Source organism: Myotis lucifugus, unplaced genomic scaffold, assembly GCF_000147115.1.
Source record: "Myotis lucifugus unplaced genomic scaffold, Myoluc2.0 scaffold_383, whole genome shotgun sequence".
NCBI classification, from domain to species: domain Eukaryota; kingdom Metazoa; phylum Chordata; class Mammalia; order Chiroptera; family Vespertilionidae; genus Myotis; species Myotis lucifugus.
The window spans coordinates 947,383-968,974 of NW_005871431.1; the positions used below are offsets into that span (position 1 = coordinate 947,383).

Here is a 21,592-nt window from a genome sequence, read left to right on the forward strand (position 1 = left end):
GTGGATAGTGCATCGACCTGTGGACTGAGGGGTCCCAGGTTCGATTCCGGTCAAGGGTATGTACCTTGGCTGCGGTCACATCCCCAGCTGGGGATGTGCAGGAGGCGGCTGATCAATGTTTCTCTCTCATCAATGATTCTAACTCTCTATCCCTTTCCCTTCCTCTCTGTGAAAAATCAATAATATATATATATATATATTTAAAATATACTTTATTGATTTTTTACAGAGAGGAAGGGAGAGAGATAGAGAGTTAGAAATATCGATGAGAGAGAAACATCGATTAGCTGCCTCCTGCACATCTCCTACTGGGGATGTGCCCACAACCCAGGTACATGCCCTTGACCGGAATCGAACCCGGGACCTTTCAGTCTGCAGGCCGACGCTCTATCCACTGAGCCAAACCGGTTTCGGCAATAAAATATATTTTTTAAAAAAAGATCCCCCTGGAAAACAGCAGTGCCTCAAACAGTGACACAACCACTACAGCCAAGCAATCTCCCCCTTCGGTGCCCACCCAAGAGAACTGAAAGGTGGGTCCACACAAATACTAGTGCACACGTGTCCATGGCAGTGAATTCACAACAGTGGCATCCACTGCCACCCTTTGGGCCTCACCCTGGAGCCCCTCCTGGGAGAAGCCTGCCCTCGCCTGCTGCTGGGCTCCCTGCAGCCGCCTCAAAAGTGCAACCTCGCCCTGCCACGTGGCTCAGTGGCTGAGCATTGACCTATGAACCAGGAGGTCATGGTTTGATTCCCGGACAGGGTACACGCCCCGGGTTGCGGGCTTGGTCCCCAGTAGGGGACATGCAAGAGCAAGCTGATCAATGATTCTCTCTCATCATTGATGTTTCTCTCTCTCTCTAAAATAAATAATAACAAAAAAAGAATCCAGGCAGGACTCTTACAATTTCTTTATTACAATTTATTGGTCCTCTGAGCTGTGTCCGGTACCCTCTCTGCCCCTCCCCATAATCCTGCAAGGGAGGGTCCTGCGAACGAAGGAGCCAGGGTCACCGTGGAGCATCAGGCCTGTGGTGGGGCCGACCAGCGGCCGATGACCTTCCTGATCCAGGACATGTAGGGGGCCACGGCGGTGGCCACGGGGGGCTTGAAGATGTCAGTGCAGGCTCTGGAGCTGAAGGACAGGATTCCAGCCACCCGGCCTTTGCTGCACACCAGGGGCCCGCCTGAGTCCCCCTGCCAGACCCACAGGACACAGGTTACATTTGCTGTCGCTTGGACAAAGCATGATTATTCCTGAGGGTGGGAGGCTGACTGTGTACCCTGGTCCCACATGTCACTACATGCATCTTACTCCCCCACCCCACCTCTTCCTTCCTTCTTTCCTTCCTTCCTTCTTTCTTTCCTTCCTTCCTCCCTCCCTCCCTCCCTCCCTTCCTTCCTTCCTCCCTTCCTCCCTTCCTGTTCTTTTAACACTCTTTGCTTCTTCTTCCCACCCCAGGACCTTTGCACGTGCTATAATTATCTTTGGTGCTAGAGCTCAAAGCACATCCCTGCTGCTCATTGACTATGTGACCATGGGCTAATTATTAAACTTCTCTGTGCCTCAGTTTTTGTATCTGAGAAATAGTAATGCTAGTACCAATCTCCAGAATTCTCCAGAGAATGGACAGAGCTGGGGCCCAGGTCCCCCCTGGCCGAGGCTTCTGCCCTCCCCTCAGGCCAGGCTGCCTCACCTCCCTGCTGCTGCCCCTCACCTTGCAGGGGGCCTGATCCTTGGGCTTGGCCTCCAGGCAGATCAAGTTGTGGGTGATGCTGCCTTTCCAGAAGCGGCTGTTGTTGCACATCCTGGCGTCCAGCACATGCATGTCCAGCTCCCGCAGCGCTCCCGCCAGCTGCCCACTCTGTTGGGTCAGCCCCCAGCCTGCCACACTGCACCTCGCTCCTGCTGCCACTGCCTGGCGCCCTCGGGGCAAGGCCAGGGGCCGAACAGTCCTGCTGCGACTCACCTTAGCGTCCAGCTACAGGTGACAGAAAGAGACAGGTGAGTGAGAGACAGCGGGGCAGCGGCAGCGGGAGCAGGGACCTGGGTGCAGTTGTCACTCCTCCCGCCAGGCCCCGCACCTGAAGCAGGGCGAGGTCGTTGTCCAGTTTGGGGGCCGGCTTGTACTTGGGGTGCAGGACTGCTGCCTTGACTCGGAAGGTGAGGCCAGGGTCTCTGAGCTTGTGGAGCCCCAGCACCAGCCTCAGCTGTTGGGTCCTGTGGGCGGCAGGATCAGGGTACGGGCTGCCATCCTGCAGCCTCCGGACCCCCCACGTACCCTGAGCCTTGCTTCCAGGGTCCATCTAGGCTGAGTTCAAGGCCAAGGGGTCCTCGATCCTGCCCCTCCCCCTGCTCCCTTACCAGGCCTCTCTCTGCTGGTCCTTCCCCTGCTCCTTCTCAACTGCCTCCTCTCCACCTTCTCCAGGAAGCTATCCCTGCTGCCACCCCTGCCCTAGACTCCAGTTCATTCCTGACCAGAGGTAGGCCCTGTGTGTCCAAAAATGATGACCTTCAGTGTGGCGCTCCCCTCAAGGGGCTCCAGCCCATCCAGTGCATACGCTATACCTCAACCACAGTGATTTGTTCCACGGCTGGCACAAGACCTAGGTAGGCTCATCAGTATCGATCCTCATAACTTTGCCCCAACTATAGAGAAACAAACTTTCCACAGGATCTAAGGGGGCCCATCCTTGCCACCTTGTGAGAACCTTCCTGACTATATGGCCGAGGGACACAACAGAAGAGCTGAGGGGCAGGCTCCTGACTAGCTCGTGCAAGCACCTGGATCCAGCTGTTCCTGAAGCCTTATGTCCTCCTAGACTTTTCAGTTACACGAGCCAACAGATCCCCTTTGGTTACTTTGACCAGTTTGATCTGGGATCTTTATTAGCGGCTAGTCCAGAGGTAGGGCAGCTCCAAGATTGATTTATTTGGTGGCTTCCTGGGTTGGTTCTGCCACTCTCACAGACCAGCTTTATCCCCATGGCCACAGTGGGAGACACATTCCTGGGTGTCACAAGAGGCCTAACTCTGTCCAGTTGGAAGGTGCTTTGTGGTAGCAGGTAAAGCTTCCCTAGGAATCCTGCAGCCTAATGTCACTGACGCATGCCTCAGGCCCATGTCACGTACACACGCCACAGCAATCACGGGAGAGGGAAAGGGAACACCCCATGACCCTATAATTGGCTTAAATCTGTCAGGACCCACTCCCTAGTGAGAATAGGGAACCACGGGACAGAGTCAGGGATGCCTGGGGTGACAGAGGGCTGGGCAGGTCAGGGTCACTCACGGCTGAACCACGCAGTGGGCAGCTGTCAACACCCACCGCGGGTGTACGAGGACTCCCCCACAGAAGTGGGTGCCGGCTTTCTGCAGCGAGACCATGTATGGCCGGGAGTGGGGGGCAGCCTCATGACCACCGATGATGTGGGTCTTAAATGCGACACTTCCTGGGGAGAGGAACGGAGTGCCAGGTTAGGGCTGGGTGCCCCATCCCCACCACGACCCTTCCACCCCAAGCCCGAGAAGCCTGGACCCTAACACAGCCCCCTCTGTTACCCGAGACATTCAGATTGACAGGTAGGGCTGCCCTTGATCCCTCCTCATCCTTCACCCCCACATCCTGGTTACCAGTAGGTAACCATCTGGCATTCACATCCCATCCCTGGGCACCACAGGGGCTCCCCTGGGCACCACAGAGCGGCAGCCTAGTGCAGCAGCTGGAGGAGCTGTTTAAAGTGGAGAAACTAGCCCTAGCCGGTTTGGCTCAGTGGATAGAGCGTCGGCCTGCGGACTGAAGGGTCCTGGGTTTGATTTCCGGTCAGGGCACATGCCCGGGTTGCACATGCCAGGGGGCCGTGCAGGAAGCAGCCAATCAATGATTCTCTCTCATCACTGATGTTTCTATCTCTCTCTCTCTCTCCCTCTCCCTTCCTCTCTGAATCAATAAAAATATATTAAAAATAAATAAATAAAGTGGAGAAACTAGACCCTCACATCCCCTCCATGGGATATAAAATGGTGCAGCCACTGTGGATACAATCTGGCAGCTTCTCAAAGGTTAAAAGTGTTACCACCCGACCCAGAAACTCCCCTCCAAGAGAAATGACAACATATATCCACACAAATCTTGTTCATACACGTTCACGGCAGTGGGGCTCACACATTGCGGAAAAGCGGGAACAGTCCAAATCTCCAGCTTTAGGTGATGAATAACAATGGAGTGAAGCCCTGACACTCACTACAGTGTGGATGGACCTTGAACACATGATGCTCAGTGACAGACGCCAGACACCAAAGGCCACACAGTGTGACTCCATTTATGTCCAGAACAGGCAAATTCACAGAGATCAGAAGGGGGTTGGTTAATGGATGCCAGGGGCTGTGAGAGGGAATGGGGAGTGGTTGCTAATGGGGATGGGGCTGCATTTTGGGGTGATGGAACGTTCTGGAACTAGATAGAGGTGCTGGTTGCAAAACACTCTGAATGCACTAAAAACACTTGAATTATATCCTTTAAAAGGGTGAATTGTATGACATGTGAATGATATCTCAATAAAGATGTTATAGGCTGGCTGGTGTGGCTCAGCAGTTGAGCGCTGACCCAGGAACCAGGAGGTCAGGGCTCAGTTCCTGGCCAGGGCACATGCCCGTGTTGTGGGCTCGATCCCCAGTAGGGGGAGTGAAGGAGGCAGCCCATCAATGATGATCCTCTCTCATCATTGTTTCTATCTCTCTATCCCTCTCCCTTCCTCTCTCTAAAAATCAATAAAAACATATTTAAAAAACAAACAAAATAAAAATGTTATAAAAATTGTTTTAAAATCAATCATGATTTTATTTTTTTGTTTTTATTGATTTCAGAGAGGAAGGGAGAGGGAGCGAGAGATAGAAACATCAATGATGAGAGAGAATCATTGATCGGTTGCCTCCTGCACGCCCCCTACTGAGGATCGAGCCCACAACCCAAGCATGTGCCCTTGGCTGGAATCGAACCCGGGACCCTTTAGTCGCAGGCCAATGCTCTATCGAGTTGAGCCAAACCAGCTAGGGCCAATCATTCATTTTAAAAGGTTGATAAAAAGTTTTAAAGTGGCCTGGCTGGTGTGGCTCAGTGGGTGAGCGTCAACCTATGATCCAGGAGGTCATGGTTCAATTCCTGGTCAGGGCACATGCTTAGGTTGTGGGCTCGATCCCCAGTGTAGGGTGTGCAGGAGGTAGCCAATCAATGATCCTCTGTCATCATAGATGCTTCTATGTCTCTTTCCCTCTCTCTTCCTCTCTAAAATCAATAAAAAATATTTTTAAAAGTTTTAAAATGCAAATCAGATCAAAATCTTCCTATGATTCCCCTTCATGCTTTAAACATCCAAACTCCCCACGACTCACAAGAGCCATATCAGCGAGTCCTGCCTCCTTCCCACACCTCCTCACTCCACTCCAGCCACACCACCCCCGGCGGCTCCTCCAGTGCGCTGCCTTCATTCCCACCGCAGGCTCCTTGCTCACGCTGTTCTGGCAGCCTTTCCTCCAGACATTCCCAACTCTGGCTTCCTCCCTGGGTATCTGCTCGAAAGCCATCTCCTCAGAGACCCCTGCGCCCCAACTTCCTTAACATAACCCTCCGCCCCTTCCTCTGCTCTGCTCTCTCCCTAGCACTCAGCCCTTCCTGCCAGTGTGTCGCACACAGACTTGCTCATTGACTGTCTACCCCGCTAGTCCTCGGGGGCAGGCCCCGAGCCTGTCGTGTTTACAACAGGCCTGAACAGTATGTGCTCAGCCAATACTGATGGATGAATGACAAAATAGATAATGGGTGATGGATGGCTGACAACTGATGAATGGAGGAATGGTAAATGGATGATGGATAGACGGGTGATAGGTGAATGGATGGCTGATGGCTGAATGATGGATGGCTGATAAATGAATGGAAGGAAGGAAGGGAGAAAGAGAGAAAGGATGATGGGTGGATGGATGATGGATGGCAGGAAGGAAGAATGGGAGAAGGAATGATGGAGAGCCCTGGATGGTGTTGCTAAGTGGGTAGAGCACCCAGTTGGGGTGCATGTGTGGGACGCAACCAATCCATGTGTTTCTCTCACATCGATGTTCCCTTCCTCCCTCTCTTTCTATTTCTTCTTCTCATAACAGCCCCTTTAGCATTTCTTGCAGTGCTGGTTTGGTGGTAATGGAAAAAAAAAAAAAGATGGATGGATGTGTAGTAGAAGGAAGGGAGAGGGAGAAAGGATGATGGACGATAGATGGTAGGAAGGAAGAAAGTGAGCAAGAATGATGGATGGATGGGAGGGAGAGAGAGAAATGATGATGGGTGGGTGATTGAATACGTATCCCACTGGGTCCCCAGTTCATCACAGTCATTCTCACCCAGCCCCGCTAGAATTCTGCGATGCCCATCTCCCACTACCTTCTATCTTAAGCTTCCGGGCATCGAGTCCTGGCCAAGCATATATGGTTTGGCGAGGCAGCTAGCAGGGGCTCAAATTCCAGCTTTGTCCTTCCAACCAGGCGATGCTGGGCAGGTTGCCTCACTCACTAGGTTGTAGTTTCTTGCTCTGCAACCCAGTATGTATATCAGGACCCTGCCTGCCGGGTGCTGCCAGGAAGCAAAAAGCCTGCCTCTGCCCCACCTTCTGCGGTGCTCTGTGAATCCAGCTCCAGGGTGAGATGTGAGGAGCACAGGATATTTTCAGAGCCCAGAGTCCCCCCATAAAACAACTACAAGAGGAAATTAATGATTTTACTCTGGGGACATCTGGTGACTGTCAGCTTCACCAAGTGATCTAGACAATGGCACCAGGAAGCAGGCGCGAACCCTCTGTGATTCCTGCAGAAAATGCACAACCTGAACCCATCCTCAGGGACACAGCAGGCAGACCCACAGGCATCCCAAATACCAGCATCACAAGACCCAGGGGGAAACGAAGAAACTGCCCGTAGTGGAGGAGGAGGAGGTCAGGTGGTCTGTTTCCATGAGGAACGCTATAGGGACTTTTGAGTAAGGTCTGTAGATGAGCTAATATGAATGCACGGTGTTGAGAAACCTGCCATGATTGTGCAGAGAACGTCCTTGCTCACAGAAAACACCCCATGGCATTTAAGAGTGAGAGGCCATGCACCTGAAACTTACTCTCTAGTGGTTTATAAAAATAACACATATATTTATTTTTTCTACACACACCCAGAGGCGGCTGATACGGCAACCACGGCAACATGTTTACAATTGAGAAATCTAGGAGGAGGAGATGGGAGTTACCTGTAGCATTCTAGTGACTTTTCTGTAAGATCAAAGTTAAGTCCAAATGAAAAAATCTGAAAGTGTCCGCCCTGATGTGACCTGACTTTTCTACCTCAGGGCCCGGCTCAGCCTGCCTCCTGTTTGGAGTGGCGACCTCTCTTCCATCAGTCACCTTCTGGGGACAATGGACTTGTTTCCAATCTGTTGTGATGCCCACCCATGAACACCCTGGGCCCAAAGCTTCAGGCGTTTCCCCCCTTGCTCAGCTCCCACTCACCTGCCCAGAGGACCCCCGGGGCCAGCAGCAGCAGCAGCAGAGATAAGGAGGCCTCCATGGCGCTGGACAACTCAGCCTTGGGTGCTGCCTGGGCCCCCAGCACCTCCCACCCCACACACCCCTTCCTATAGGGGAGGTCGCATTCACAGCTTCACTCTCCACAGCACACACACCACCCCAGCTAGTTGCTTTTCACCCAGAAGCATTTCAGAAAAGTCTCTCTGAAGAGAAAACCACACTACACATCACGCCTGAAAAATTAACAAAAGTTCCCCCTCATCATCTAATATCCCATCATGTTCAACCCCCATCTCACACCTCTGTGTGTGTGGTTTTAAGGTGGTTGTTTTCTTGGCCCCGTTTCTTATCATGACAAAATACATATATAACATAAAATGTACCATCTTAACCATTTAAAAATATACAGCTCAGTGGCATTAAGCTCATTCATGTTGTTGTGTAGCCACTCAACCCCACCATCCATCTTCAGTACTTTCTCATCTCCCCAAACTGACAGGCTGTCCCCATTAAACACTAAACCTTCCTCCACCCCCGCCCCCGCTCTCTGGCGCCCACTTATCTACTTTCTGTCTCTACAGATTTGACTCCTCTAGGGACCACGTATGAGTGGAGTCGCACAGTGTTTGTTCTTCTGTGTCTGGCTTATTTCTCTGAGCATAATGTCCTCAAGGTTCATCCATGTTGTAACACATAGCAGCATTTCCTTCCTTTGTAAGGCTGAATCACATTCCATTGTATGGATGGACCACATCTTGTTTATCCCTTCATCGTTCCGTGGACATTTGGGCTGTTTCTAAACTTTGGTTATTCTGGATACCGATGATAGGAACACTCGTGTGCTATGAGCACTTGGGGGATGACCACAAATCTGAGGGTCCTAGTCAGGCTCACCTGCATGGAGTGCTATATTGAGCAGTGATGTCTGTTCTGGGCCAGGCATGGCCGGGGCAGTTATGAAGGCTCCCAGGGGCTTCAGTCCTCCCTCCCTCCCAGCTACTCCTCAGCCCTCCCTATCCATGTGACCCAAATTGGCCAATCAGATTGCTCCATTCCCCCTCCTTTGGTTCAGGGCAGAATGTTCTAAGCCAGCGGTTCTCAACCTGTGGGTCTCGACCCCTTTGGGGGTCGAACAACCCTTTCACAGGGGTCGCCTAAGACCATCGGAAAACATATATAATTACATACTGTTTTTGTGATTAATCACTATGCTTTAATTATGTTCAATTTGTAACAATGAAATTGGGGGTCACCACAACATGAGGAACTGTATTAAAGGGTCGTGGCATTAGGAAGGTTGAGAACCACTGTTCTAAGCAGTCTCATTGAGGGCCATGGTGTGGGTTTCTTCTACTGGAACTTTTCAGAAACAGGCCTCATTCTCTGCTGGACTTGGAGCTGGAAGGATGTCAGCCTGGGGGTGGCCCAAAGTGAGAGGAGGTCCACACAGAGAAAGTGGAGTTTGGGGATGTTGGTTTCTGCCTGCAGCTGTAACAGATTAAGGAATTACCTCACATTCAGTGCCTAAAACCACACAAATTTATTCTCTTAGTTCTGGAAGCTAGAAGTAGTAAGTGGGCCTCACTGGGCTAAACCCCGGTGTAGGCAGGGCCCTCAGGGAAGAACTGTTTCCTGCCTTTCCCCAGAGCAGACTCTGGGATTAGGGAATGGACATCTCTGGGGCTGTTATCCTGCTGACCACAGGTCAGGGAGACAGAGAGAAACATCGATTGGTTGTCTCCTGCACGACCCCTGACCCGGGCCCAGGCTGGGGAGGAGCCTGCAACCAAGGTGCATGCCCTTGACTAGAATGGAACCTGGGACCCTTCAGTCCAGGGCCAAAGCTCTATCCACTGAGCCAAACCAGCTAGGGCTCAACTCTAATTATTAACCCCACTAGAGGCCCGGTGCATGAAATTCATGCACAGGTAGGGTACCTAGGCCTGGCCGGCAATCAGGGCTGATCGGAGCCTTCCGGATGCCGGCCGGGGCCTCCCTTCGTTCCACACCGCCCCCAGGTAGTCAGCGCATGTCATAGCGAGTGATCGTCTCCCAGCTGAACTCCCGCAGGGACAATTTGCATATTAGGCTTTTATATATATAGATTATGCAGCCTAGAACACTGAAGTTCTGCATGTCAAAGCCACCTGTCCTTGGCTTGGTCAGTGAAGATGATTCAAAACTGGAGGCCTCAGATATTTTAGTCACATCTGTGTGTGCAAAAGCTGTTGGCAATCGTGCGGAGTACAGTCTATGGAGGAAAGGGGACAGATTGTGGCAGTTTTATTTATTTTTAAAAAACTCTCATCTGAGGACATACTTTTATGATTTTAGAGAGAGAGGATGGGACAGAGAAAGAGAGAGAGAGACATTGATATGAGAACCAGGATCGGTTGGCTTCCAGCTGGGGATTGAACTTGAAACCTGGGTATGTGCCCTGACTGGGAATCAAACTGCGACCTTTTGGTGTATGGAATGATGCTCCAACGGATCCACACCGGCCAGGGCAGATTGTACACTGGCCAGGGCAGATTGTGGCGGTTTTATTTATTTATTTAAAAATATTTTGATTTCAGAGAGGAAGGAAGAGGGGGCAATAGAAACATCAATGATGAGAGAGAATCATTGATTGGCTGCCTCCTGCATGGCCTCCCTCCGCACCCCTCCCCCCGCCCCCGGGGATTGAGCCCACAACCCAGGCATGTGTCCTGTTTTTGCTCTGACCGGCAATTGATCCATGACCTCTTGGTTCATAGGTTGACACTCAACCACTGTGCCACGGTGACTGGGCTTGTGGCGGTTTTAGAACATGGCCACTGATTGTCAGACATGCTCCCATCAAGAGGTAGGGTCTGTGTCCCCCCTCCTAGAATCTGGGTGGGTTTGTGCCTTTTTAGACCAATTGTGTGCAGCTGAAGCGGCATGGTGTGACCTCCAAGGCTGCTCAGAAATGACCTTGCTCCTGGGACCGTCATCTTGGAGCCTGTGCCTCCATGCTGAGAGGAAGGCCTGGTGATGGGTGTGGGGGCATGTGCGGGCCACTCAGTCCCTGAGCCTGGGCTTGAAGTTGCCCCAGCCCAGGCACCCAACCTGAGTTAAGATGCCTCCAGAAGACCCCAGGTCCCATGATTTAAGTCACCTAGACATGGTGACGAGGGGACAAGCCGCCTGATTCCTGACCCACAGAAGCGGAGTATAAAGTGGCAGTGGCTCTGTCACTAAGTTCAGGTGGTTTGTTCTGTAGCACTGGGAGTGTGGAGACAGGGAAGAGGTCCAAAGGAGAGAAGCTGAACTAACAAGCCAGAGGGTGGCCGTGGGTGCTGGCATGACTCTAAGACAGAGGTTGACAAAATGTTCTATAAATGGCCAAACTAAGTACTTTTGGCTTTTTGGGACATTACTCAGTACTGAAGCTGCAGCTCATAAACAGCCAGACCCAGTAAAGGGGGTGTGGCTAGTTTGGCCAAGGGTCCTGGTTTGCTGATACAAGGCTTTCTGGTGCAGGCTAGTGGCTCCTGGGCCCCAGCAGGCCCTTCCCTTTCACTGCCATTCTGGAGGCTGCCACCAACTTGCCGGGCTCACAGGAAACAGCCCGAGAGTAGCTCACACTGTGGGTGACATCTTCCCCCTCACCACCCGCGAGGTGCAGAGGCTGACTCAGCTTCCCCCTCAGGAAATGCCTCTAACTTAAAGAGGAACTGAAGAGAGGCTGTACATCCCCAGGCCTGAGCAGCAGGAGGTGCCTGCAAGTTAAAAACACAGGCTGTTGTCCTGGCCTTGGTGCCTGCAGAGAGTCATACATGTGGGGGTCCAAGAATATTCATGGGTGCTCTGAGGGCTGCCTCACCTGTAATGCACAGTGGGGCTCAGAGGCTCCTAGACAAGGCCCAGGGAGGAGGAAGGGTGTGGTTGCCATGGCGGGTGGGGGAACTCTGCTCAAATCCAGTTGAGTACTCTGGCGAGTGGGTGTGTTCGTCAAAGAGTAGAGGAGCCTCACTGGCCCTGTGCGGCCCACCAGTTGAGTTTAAGGAAAGCAAGAAATTAAAACAACTGGGTGAAACTTTGCACATTTTAATGTAGGAAAATCATTCATGTTAACAAACAAACAAAATTGTGAGGGCCAACTATAAAAGCTGTGCTTGTGGCACTGGGGCTGTGGTGCGTTCATGGAGCAGGAAGCAGACCAGGTGCGTAGGCTCTACGGGGTCTGCCAGGGCCCAGGTGCACCTGTCCGCCACCTGCATGGGGGTCATACAGGCTCCAGCCACAGTAACCAGTCAGGCCAGGCCTCACTCGGGCCTTTGTTCTGATGTCACCATCGGACCCTAGATCCAGCTTGCTCCAGGCCTTTCAGTTACACAGAAATAAAGTCAGAGGCTTGGGTGACACTGGGTGCAGCATCTGCAGGCAGCAGGGTGGAGCCACCTGAGGGCTGGAGGTTGCAGGTTGTTTCCAGCCTAGGGCTCAGGACCTTGGGCCCACATCCTCAGCCTCAGGAGTGCACCCAGGTGCTAGGCCTGCCCCTGGGCTCCACGCACTGAGGTGCTGCAGGCATCAGGCCCGGCCACTGTACCCTGTAGTCCTTGGGGAGGCCAAGGAAAGGTTGGTCTCTGGGCTTCTCATAAAGTTGTTTTATTTAGATTCCAAACAAACCAAAGCCGAGAGAAGAGGTGACGCCAAGTTAATCTGTCCACTCATGAGCTGGGAGCCCCAAGTCTCTGGCTCCAGTAGACAGGACTGGAGTCCGGGCCCTCAGGCCACCTTTGCCCCGAGGCCCACCAGGTGCCCAGCACTAACGGGGCCCCTCCTCTCTGAAGCAGAGGAAAACCCAGAACAAACATGGGAAAAGGAAAGCGAGACCAAGGGGACAAGGCGAGAGCGGAGCCACCTCCCTGAGGTAGTCTCGGCGTCAGGAGGTGCCCGAGAGCCCACAGAGCCTGGGCCTGGTGAGGTAAAATCTGTAAGTTTATTCGGCGCGGGACATGGTGTCAGGACTCCTCGTTGCCAGAGTCATCCTCATCGTCCCCAAAGCAGCTGTCAGCTTCGGCCTCGGCATCCTCGTAATAGTCATCGTAGAAGAGGTCCGAGCCCTCATCGGGCGCCGGGGCCTTGGTCTTCACGCAGTACTCAGCCAGCGTGGTGGGCACCTTTACACCATCCCGCTCCGCGTCTACCTTGGTCCCCAAGACCTGCTTCCTGGGGGAGAGACAGGCAGGGAGTCAGGCGAGCTGTGGCCGTGTCAGGATCCATAGCCAGATGCCCTTGGAGGAAAGGAGGTGACCAGGCAGCTTTGTGGAGTGTGACTCGTGCACTAAGCCCCGGGGAGGGGCCTGACCGAGGCCAAGCCACAGGGGACACGGCAGCAGGGACCAAGGATCCCGGAAGATTGCTACACTAGGTTTAAAAGGTTGCCACGAAACTGTACACTTAACCCAGCTGACAAAATATCAAGGGGGGTTAGTCCTCCAGGGCCACAGCTGAGGACTTCAACCAGCTGAGGAGCCTAGGAGGCAGGCAGAGGGAGGAAAAGTGGACGGTGGGGACAACACTCTGGGAGAGAAAGGATGGGACGGGCTCACCCTGGAAAGTGTGGACTCAGCACTGCACTGCTCACGAGGCAGCAGGCGAGGTTTGGGAAATGCTCCTGTTTACAGTGAAAGGGAGGACAAATGAGGTGACACAGGGTAGTAACATCCCTTGGGACATACACCTGACCGTCAACACCCTAGCCCCAGCACCAAGTACATCTGAAACTGGAACCTCGCAGGACCAATCCACAGATGCTAAAACCTCTAAGCCCACCAGGGGCTCTGCCTGGTCACGCTGACAGAACATGTGGGAACGCAGATGGGGGTGAGCACACAGGCAGAAAGCAGCCATCACAGCTACCCACGTGGGCACATGTGAGCTGGCCCACAGGGAGTCTGGAGGGATAAAAATAGTCTGGATTTTATTTCGGCACCATGTGGGAGGTGGCAGGGAAGAACTGGCAAAGGAGCGGGCCACATGGGCAGGATACTCTGAAGGTGCCACCCAGCACTCACCCTGAGACCCTGAGGGTTGTGCACAAGTATCAAATGAGGCTGGCAGAGCAGGTGCTTGCCAAGCACCTCCTAGGATGGCTGGTGGGGGACTAGTGTTGCTATGTCCATCACAGTTCATCAGCTCCACAGACTGGAAACTATGACTGCCCAGCATCAAGGACAGCTTTCCCGGGACCATAGCGGGATGCAGAGAAGGGTGCACCCTGTTGCTCATGGGTCCCCTGGGGGCTGTGTGTGTCAAAGTGGTTTAGAAAATTGTTACATAAACCACTACCGAACAACCAGCAAAAACAAGCCAGACTAAAAGAAGCCAGCAGAATTTAGTAAAGGAAAATAAAACAGAGAGGGGCACCACAGGACAGGGAGAAGACCCGACACTGCAAGGCCACCAATGCCATGTGTGCGCGTACATGTGCTCACAGGTGCACACACACGTGGGTAAGGCAGGGGACTAGTCAAACTGCAGGATGAGGTGAAACGGAGAACTGAGGGCTGTTTAGAGACAAAAATGGTTGGTTTCTTAGGAAGGGAAAAGCAAGTTATGACAAGTAAGCACATGGACAGCCTCAAAGATCAGGCCCCAGGAAGCTACTAAAGGCTGTTTCCTACTTTCGAGGTAAGAGCAGGGGCTGCTGGGGTAGAGTGGGAGGGAAGGGATGGCGGAGGAGTGGGAGGAAAGTTTCAGGTGGTGGAGCTGGATCTGCACCTCAGCAAAGAGATAATCATGTTAACTATCAAAACTCACCAAATTGACTCCAAAAAGGATGAGCTCCACTGGACATGACATCTCAACAAACCTGACTAAAAAGTTGGTTACAAAGTGGCCTATACAGCGTGGTTCCATTTTTTGGATAAACATCTGGAAGGATACACCCAGACATTAACCATTAGGTATTAGGATCATGGGGTTTTTGCTTCTATTTGTGCATAAATGTTTTTGCCTTCGTTATTTGATTTGTTTCCATAGCTTTATTAACACGAACTGTACCCATGTAATGTGTCAGCAGTGAGCTCTGACCCACATGTGCCTCCTGAAAGCACCCCACAAATGAGATCACAAATGTACCCATCACCCCCAGATGCCCCTATGCCTCTTTTATTTTTATTTTTTAAAATATATTTTTATTGGTTTCAGAGAGTAAGGGAGAGGGAGAGAGAGAAATATCAATGATGAGAATCATTGATGGGCAGCCTCTTGCACGCCCCCCACTGGGGATCAAGCCTGCAACCTGAGCATGTGCCCTTGACCAGAATCGAACCCAGGACCCTTCAGTCCGCAGGCTGACGCTCTGTAGGGAGGGGCTATAGAGTCAAACCTCAGACTCACCTGTGGCAGAGCCACATACAAATCCCAGCTTGGAGGGCAGAGCCCTCTTAGCACAATTAAGCTTGACCTTATAGTCCTCCCTTGTTCCTAGGTATCTAATCGGCTGTGGGAAGTGCAGCAAGTGCTGCCAAAACAAGGCTTGAGTAACGAAATAGATTTTGAAACTCGCAAGAACATTGCAAACATGCTGACAACTCCCCTTGTTTTGCTTTGTGTGATCAGACTATAAAATAAAGCTTCGCTTACAAGCTGTCACTGTTTTCTCATCCAGGCAGTGATCCTACCTGGCCCCAGCTACATTCTCTTGTCTATTTTCTTTAAACCAGTGATTCCCAAAGTGGGCGCTACCGCCCCCCGGTGGGCGCTGCAGCGATCCAGGGGGGCGGTGATGGCCACAGGTGCATTTGGGGGCGATGAGTAACTGCTATTAAAATTTTAAAAAAATTAATTTCCAGGGGCTGAGTAATATTTTTTCTGGAAAGGGGGCAGTAGGTCAAATAAGTTTGGGAACCACTGCTTTAAACCTTCACCACCCCTCCTCAGGTTCACCCCTGGCTGTACTGGATGCGGTTCAATGCTCTATCTACTGAGCTAAACAAGCGAGAGCCCCTATGCCTCTTAAAAAAAATATATATATTTTTTATTGATTTCAGAGAGGAAGGGAGAGGGAGAGATAGAAACATCAATGATGAGAATCACTGATTGGCTGCCTCCTGCATACCCCCCACTGGGAACTGAGCCCACAACCCGGGCACGTGCCCTTGACTGGAATCGAACCTGAGACCCTTCAGTCTGCAGGCCTACGATCTATCCACTGAGACAAACCGGTTATGGCTCCTATGCCTCTTAAAGCCCATATCCCCGATGGCCACAGATGCACTTCCTAGGATTCCTGTCCAGGAGCGTGCTCCCTTGTTTGCCTGGCTTCCTTCACGAAGCTTAACACCTGGAGATGTGTCCACATGGCTGGTGAAGAGGCCACAGCTTGCTCATCCTTCACTGTGGATGGCTTCCTTCACGAAGCTTAACACCTGGAGATGTGTCCACATGGCTGGTGAACAGGCCACAGCTTGCTCATCCTTCACCGTGGATGTACATTTGGGTTGTGTTTGTTTTTGGTGAGTTGATGCAGTTTTGAACATTGCATGGATGCTGGTGCAGAATGTGCCTGTTTCTCTTGGGTAAGTACTTAAGCCTGGAATGACTGGGCCGTAAGGAATGATTGTGTCCAACTTCTTATTTACTTTTCTAATTAAAAGGTAAATGAGCCCTAGCTGGTTTGGCTCAGTGGATAGAGCGTCAGCCTGCAGAGTGAAAGGTCCCAGGTTCGATTCCAGTCAAGGGCACATGCCCGGGTTGCAGGCTCTATCCCCAGTAGGGGGCGTGCAGGAGGCAGCCAATCAGTGATTCTCTCTCATCTTTGATGTTTCTATCTCTCTCCCCCTCTCCCTTCCTCTCTGAAATCAATAAAAATATAAATAAATAAAAAATAAAAGGTAAATGACAAACTGAAAGGTATTTAGAAAAGACCTAATAAAGGGCTGTTTGTCATGAAACAAATCAGTAAACTCCATGATAAAAAGTGACAATGGACAATGGACACAAGAGCTCACAGAATTCGACAAACAGAATAGGCAAAAGAATGGGTCACACAGCTCGGACAGAAAGCCAATGGATTGCACACCCAGCGCCCTAAACAAGGTTCAGTCCCCGATCTGGCACCTGCACTGCTGAGAATCCACTATATAAAGTCTGGAAGATGTTTGCCTGCTCATTTGTGAGGGAAGAGCACTGGGAACAACTACAAGAATAAGAGGCTAATTCTGGCAAATCCTTAAGTAATACATTGCTCTTAGAACCAAGAAAAAATTATCTTTTTAGAAAAGAAGGCTATTTTCTAAATATGCTGATACCATATGGTTTTTCTGCCTTTAAATAATGATTCCAAGTTTCAAAATTACAAACTTAAATGATGTTCGCAACAGCAAATTATTAAGTGGGAAAGATAAAACATTACACAAAGCACAATCTCAGTAACATGAAAAATGACCATATGAAAAACTGATGAGGAACAGAAGCAAGCAGTGGAAGGACACGTGTATGCCCGGATGTGGGTCATGAAGCACCTAAAAGCGGACAGGCAAGCCATACCCCCATTTGCTGGACACACTTACCACAGGCCCCCATTCTCAGAGATGCTGCCCTGGAGAGAGGGGGGCAAGGGGTAAAGGGAACACCGGGAGGACCTCTGGAGCTCGCTGCTGGACACCTGGGTGTCTATTTCTGTGCTGCACTATTATGCCTGTGTGTGTGATACACCCATATCCCAACATGCACACACACACAGTATGTCTACTTACTACATTAAATACATGGACTTGTATGAAAGATATTTGAAATTGCAAAAAACACCCAATTTTCTTTTAAAAAATTTTTGAGAAGGAGAAGGAGGAGGAGGAGGAGGAGGAGAAGAGGGAGGGAGGGAGGGAGGGAGAGAAGAGGACAGGAGGAAAGAACCAATGGGTTGGGCTTGAATCTGGTTGGATCTTTTCCACTGTCCAGTGGCCTAGATTTCCCCATTAGTGATTCCTGCCCTGTGGAGAGATGTGAGAAGCCAGGTTATCTGGGAGCCCTTCCTTACCGGATGATGTCTGTGTACTCCCGGTCCTTGCCTTTGCTCTCTTTCCACTTCCTGTACATCACAGAGGCGTCCACGTTAGCTGGGGAAAAGGTGTTGGGTTCGTTGAGGAGGGAGATGACGCTCAGGAGGATGGTCCTGGGGGAGGGAGCACAAAGTCAGCGGGTACAGGGTGTGAGGGGTGTTCACTGGCTGCACTACACATCCTGGAAGCCAGGTCCGACGTTGTAGCAGGAGCCACAGGCTGAGCACAGCCCCCTGGTGGCTGCCATTTATTGGAGAACACGCAAAGTCCCAGCTTTGCAGCCTCTGAGGCCTGAATGTCACTTGGGGAGCTTTTGGACACACCCTAAAGCCAACACCCACTCAGAGATCCCCTTGTACCTTCCTATCCCAAAAGCAACATCTGTCTGGACTTCTCAGCGGGCCTTCCCTGACTACTCCTGCCCTCTGCCGCATGCCCAGCTCTCTGGACAAGATATGTGTGGGCAGTCAAGCCCAGGAGCACCTTGCTTCCACTTGAAACACGCCTCTCCCATGTCCTAGTGCCCTGCCTGGCAAAAGGGTCCCTCTGTGCTACCATCTCTTACTATGGCCCGGGCAGGACTAAGGATATGCAGGCAAAGAGGTGGGGTGCCAGGCCTGGGGACTTGGCTAGGCTCAGTGGAGGATGAGGAAGGAGGGGAGACCTCAGGGTAAGGCAGAGGGAAGATCCTGTGGGCAGAAAGATATGAACACAGGATTCCCATTTGATGGGGCAGTGTGTCAGGAAATGAGGGGAGAGGCCAGCAGAGATGGCCCCGGACCCCCAGGGCCCCAGCACGCTTGCAGAAGACCAGTTTCAATAGATGCCAAAGCACTGCAAGGAGCTGTGACCCCAAGGATGACACAGGTGTGTCTCCCCATGTCTGGAGCAAAGAGGTCAGAAATGCTGGGGGTGGGGGGGCACGTCTACCTGCTGACCAGCCTCACCTGACATTTTGGGTGGGGTTCCACCGCTCCGAGGGCAGCTCACCGCTCTGGGGGTCATCGACTGGGGGGTGGAGAATGGAGATGCACACGTCCCCTGTCTGTGCAGGGACAGGAGGGAGGGATCAGTGCCCATACCAGCATGTCAGGCCACACAGTGCCCCTCCCCTGCCCGCCCCCATTACAGAGAGGCCGGGAAGGGTAAGTGGGGAGAGGCAGGCTCACCTCATAGATGTTGGGGTGCCACATCTTGGTCAGGAACCGAAAGGCTGGTGGGGAGTAAGGGTAGTCGATGGGAAACTTGAGGCGTGCCTGGGGGGTGGGCAGAGAGCAGGAGGACTCAACAAGGGCTGGCCCTGTTGTCCCATCAGTGCCGAGTATGGGTGCAGGCTGGACAGGACAGGGTACCTCTTGAGGACTCCGTCCATAAACACACAAACAAGGACATCAGGCTGGGATGGACACCCACTACAGAAGGGCTGCTCAGCTGGGACGGGCACTTGTGTGCACATGAGTGCACAAGGAATCCCACAAGCTGCACAGACCCCTAATAGATCTGGGGTCAGGTGCACAATAGGTCGCCATGGGCTTTTTGGGGGTCACCTGAGCTGATCCTGGTAACCACCCTGCTACTGGGGAGTGTGGGCACTTGCCCAAGGAGCAGCTCCAAGCCCATCTGGCCCAGGCCTGTAGGAGGGTCAGGAGGCTGGGCCCCAAGGTGGGCTCACACCAGCAAACAGCTCCACAGACCGGCGGGGGCCTAGGCCTTGGCCCTGGGAGCTGTGCGCCTCAGTACAGTGCTGGACTCCCTGCCTCAATGCCCAGGTTGTGGGGAGGATTAAAATAGATGTGTGTTCACTTGGCAGGTCTTCCCGATACCTCTGTGGCCTGGGCCCTGTGGGAGATGAGTCAGTGCTGGGTGGACACACTCTGCCCACAGGTGTCCATCTTGGGAGATCAAGAAGGCAGCAGGAAGGTCACGTGGGAGACGGGGAGGGCCACCTGACCGATTGGGTGACAGAGCTACACAGTTTCAGTAGGTGAGGAAGCTTCTTTTGCTTGCTTAAGCCCCAAGTCGCAGGTTTCGGGACATCTGGCCCAGGATCCTGGCAGTGCCTCAGGCTCTCAGGGGCGAAGAGCAGGCGAGGGGCCACAGAGGAACAGGGCATCTCTGCTGGGTGGGGGCCATTTGGGTCAAGTCCTTCTGCTCTCGGCTAAATGATGAGGCCACTAGCTGTGGCAGCAGAACAAGTCTGGAACCTGGGTCCCCCAAACCCAGTGCTGGGCTTCTAAGTGACGGCCTGAGAAATGGCTGAGGCCTCCTCAGTGGAGCAGGGGGGACAGGCCTTCCCTGCACCAAGCACCCACCAGGTCTCATCATGCCTTGTTTACCTCTGAGAATGAAAGCACCTTCCCCAAGGGCACACAGCAAGTGAAGTGTGGAGGGGGTTCCAGAACCTGGTTTCTCTGACCCCCTTTAGCACACTATACTGCCCGGGGACCTGCCTCATAAAGGAGAATTAGGGGCAGCTGGGTTGGGCCTCGAAAAGGTGCTGGAGAAAGTGGTTGGGAAGTGAGGGTGGCCCATGGGCATTTCCACATCTCCTGCGGAAGAGGGTTAAACCCACTCCCTACCTGACCACATGGAGACCGGAATGGGAGGACTGGGTGGGTGGCAGAACCACCCTAGACTCCATACTGGCTTCCTTGAGGACAGACCCTAAGGCAGATGTGATCAAAGTCTGGCAGGCTCCCTCCACAATCCATTCTTTTCTAGGAAAACGAGATTATCCCCAGAAAAACCTGGGAGGCTCTCCTCACAATCCCTGCAACCACTTAGGAAGCCATAGCCAGACATCGCATCCTTTACCACTCTAAGCAACCTCAGTCCTGGCCTGGCTTCGCCTAAGGGTGAGATCCTGGTTCTGAAGGAGCCCTTATCCTCACAGCCTGCTGCTCTCCAAGCAGACAAAGGCAGCTAGGGAGGGGGCTGGGTAAACCTTTCAGCAATCAGCCCCAAATCTGTTCCCCGCCTGGGGCAGTCTGACTCCAAATTCACAACTCAGACCAGGGCTGTTCACACTCCTCCCCTCATCCCACCCCAGCAGGCCGGGCGGCTCCCTCATAGACAACTGAGCAGGTGAGACCAAAACATTAGTCAAAAGTGCAAACAGAGACATCTGTCTGGGCAGCACTGCCCCTCCCTCCCCACCCCCAGCCTGGCCTCGCTGTGGTTTCTGCTCCCCACCCAGGCCTCCCAGCCAGGCAAAACCTGGCAGGTCCTAGCCATGCTCTTGGCAGGCTGTGATGGGGTGTGTTCCTATGCTCAATGCTCACTTCTCACCTCTCCCACAGGGAGACCCCTTGCCTCATCCCTCCGGCTCAAAAAGTCAAGGCCTGCAACCTGAAAGGGGTCCTTCCTAGGCCACATCTGGACTAAGATCATGAGGATGAGAAAGCTGCCCGAGTCCTTTGTCACACCAGTCCCGGGGAAAGCACCAACTTCCCTTTCCTGATCCCAACAACAACAACAGGGAACTGCTTGGAATTAAACCACAGAAGAAACGGCCCAGAGTGAGATTCTGGCCATCTGCTTAGTGGAACCTGAGAAAGGCCAGCTGGGGTGAGAGGAGCTGGAGCTTCTGAGGCGAGGGTCCTGGAGGCCCACGGGGGCTCCCCCATAGTGTGGCTCCCAGGACAGGGGCGGTAGGAGTGACACCTCCGCCCCAACCTTCCCGAGAGAACAGGTTTTGTAAAGCTCCGGATAAAGCCGAGAGGGCTTGGCCCGCTGCTATCGCCAAGGGTGGCTGCTTTCCAAGCAGGTCCGGCTGCCAAAGCCCCATCCAGGCCTTTGTTAGCATCTGAGCAAGTGGCGGAGCCAGACCCCTACCCCCACACCGCCGGCCACCCTCCCTCCCTCCTTCCCTCCCCGAGGCCGGTGCTCCCCAACAACAGTGCTCGCTGGTTCTGGGGAGGCCTTTGTCTGTCCCGGGCAGGGGGCTGGGAAAGCGGCTGAGGCTGGGTTCGCCAGGGCGGGCCCGGAAGGGGGCACCACGG

General features: G+C 52.8%; 3 protein-coding genes across 3 annotated transcripts in view; all 3 read right to left on the reverse strand.

Moving 5' to 3' along the window:
• Window positions 1-21,592, reverse strand: part of LOC102431313 (tubulin polyglutamylase complex subunit 1) — a 205,348-nt gene that overhangs the window by 173,119 nt on the left and 10,637 nt on the right. The gene's annotated exons all lie outside the window — the stretch shown is intronic.
• GZMM (granzyme M) lies at window positions 901-17,703 on the reverse strand. Its single transcript, XM_023743308.1, has 5 exons — window positions 17,570-17,703; window positions 3,297-3,456; window positions 2,089-2,224; window positions 1,722-1,985; window positions 901-1,200 (listed from the first exon to the last, which is right to left on the reverse strand). The coding sequence occupies exons 2-5, from the start codon at window positions 3,389-3,391 to the stop codon at window positions 1,027-1,029; spliced, it is 669 nt and encodes a 222-aa protein (XP_023599076.1). The 5' UTR covers window positions 3,392-3,456; window positions 17,570-17,703; the 3' UTR covers window positions 901-1,026.
• On the reverse strand, window positions 11,613-19,300 carry CDC34 (cell division cycle 34). The gene is made up of 4 exons (XM_006101822.3): window positions 18,761-19,300; window positions 18,539-18,636; window positions 17,570-17,704; window positions 11,613-12,753 (listed from the first exon to the last, which is right to left on the reverse strand). The coding sequence occupies exons 1-4, from the start codon at window positions 18,782-18,784 to the stop codon at window positions 12,546-12,548; spliced, it is 465 nt and encodes a 154-aa protein (XP_006101884.3). The 5' UTR covers window positions 18,785-19,300; the 3' UTR covers window positions 11,613-12,545.

Excerpts from the sequence above, each read along its gene's own strand:
- GZMM (XM_023743308.1), bottom strand. The coding sequence starts at position 3,391 with ATGGTCTCGCTGCAGAAAGCCGGCACCCACTTCTGTGGGGGAGTCCTC. Across the intron at positions 2,225-3,296 it reads GCCCACTGCGTGGTTCAGCC|GACCCAACAGCTGAGGCTGG; the intron begins GTGAGTGACCCT and ends TGCCGCCCACAG. Across the intron at positions 1,986-2,088 it reads ACGACCTCGCCCTGCTTCAG|CTGGACGCTAAGGTGAGTCG; the intron begins GTGCGGGGCCTG and ends TGTCACCTGTAG.
- CDC34 (XM_006101822.3), bottom strand. The coding sequence starts at position 18,784 with ATGTGGCACCCCAACATCTATGAG. Across the intron at positions 18,637-18,760 it reads GGCACCCCAACATCTATGAG|ACAGGGGACGTGTGCATCTC; the intron begins GTGAGCCTGCCT and ends GTCCCTGCACAG. Across the intron at positions 17,705-18,538 it reads AACCCCACCCAAAATGTCAG|GACCATCCTCCTGAGCGTCA; the intron begins GTGAGGCTGGTC and ends TCCCTCCCCCAG.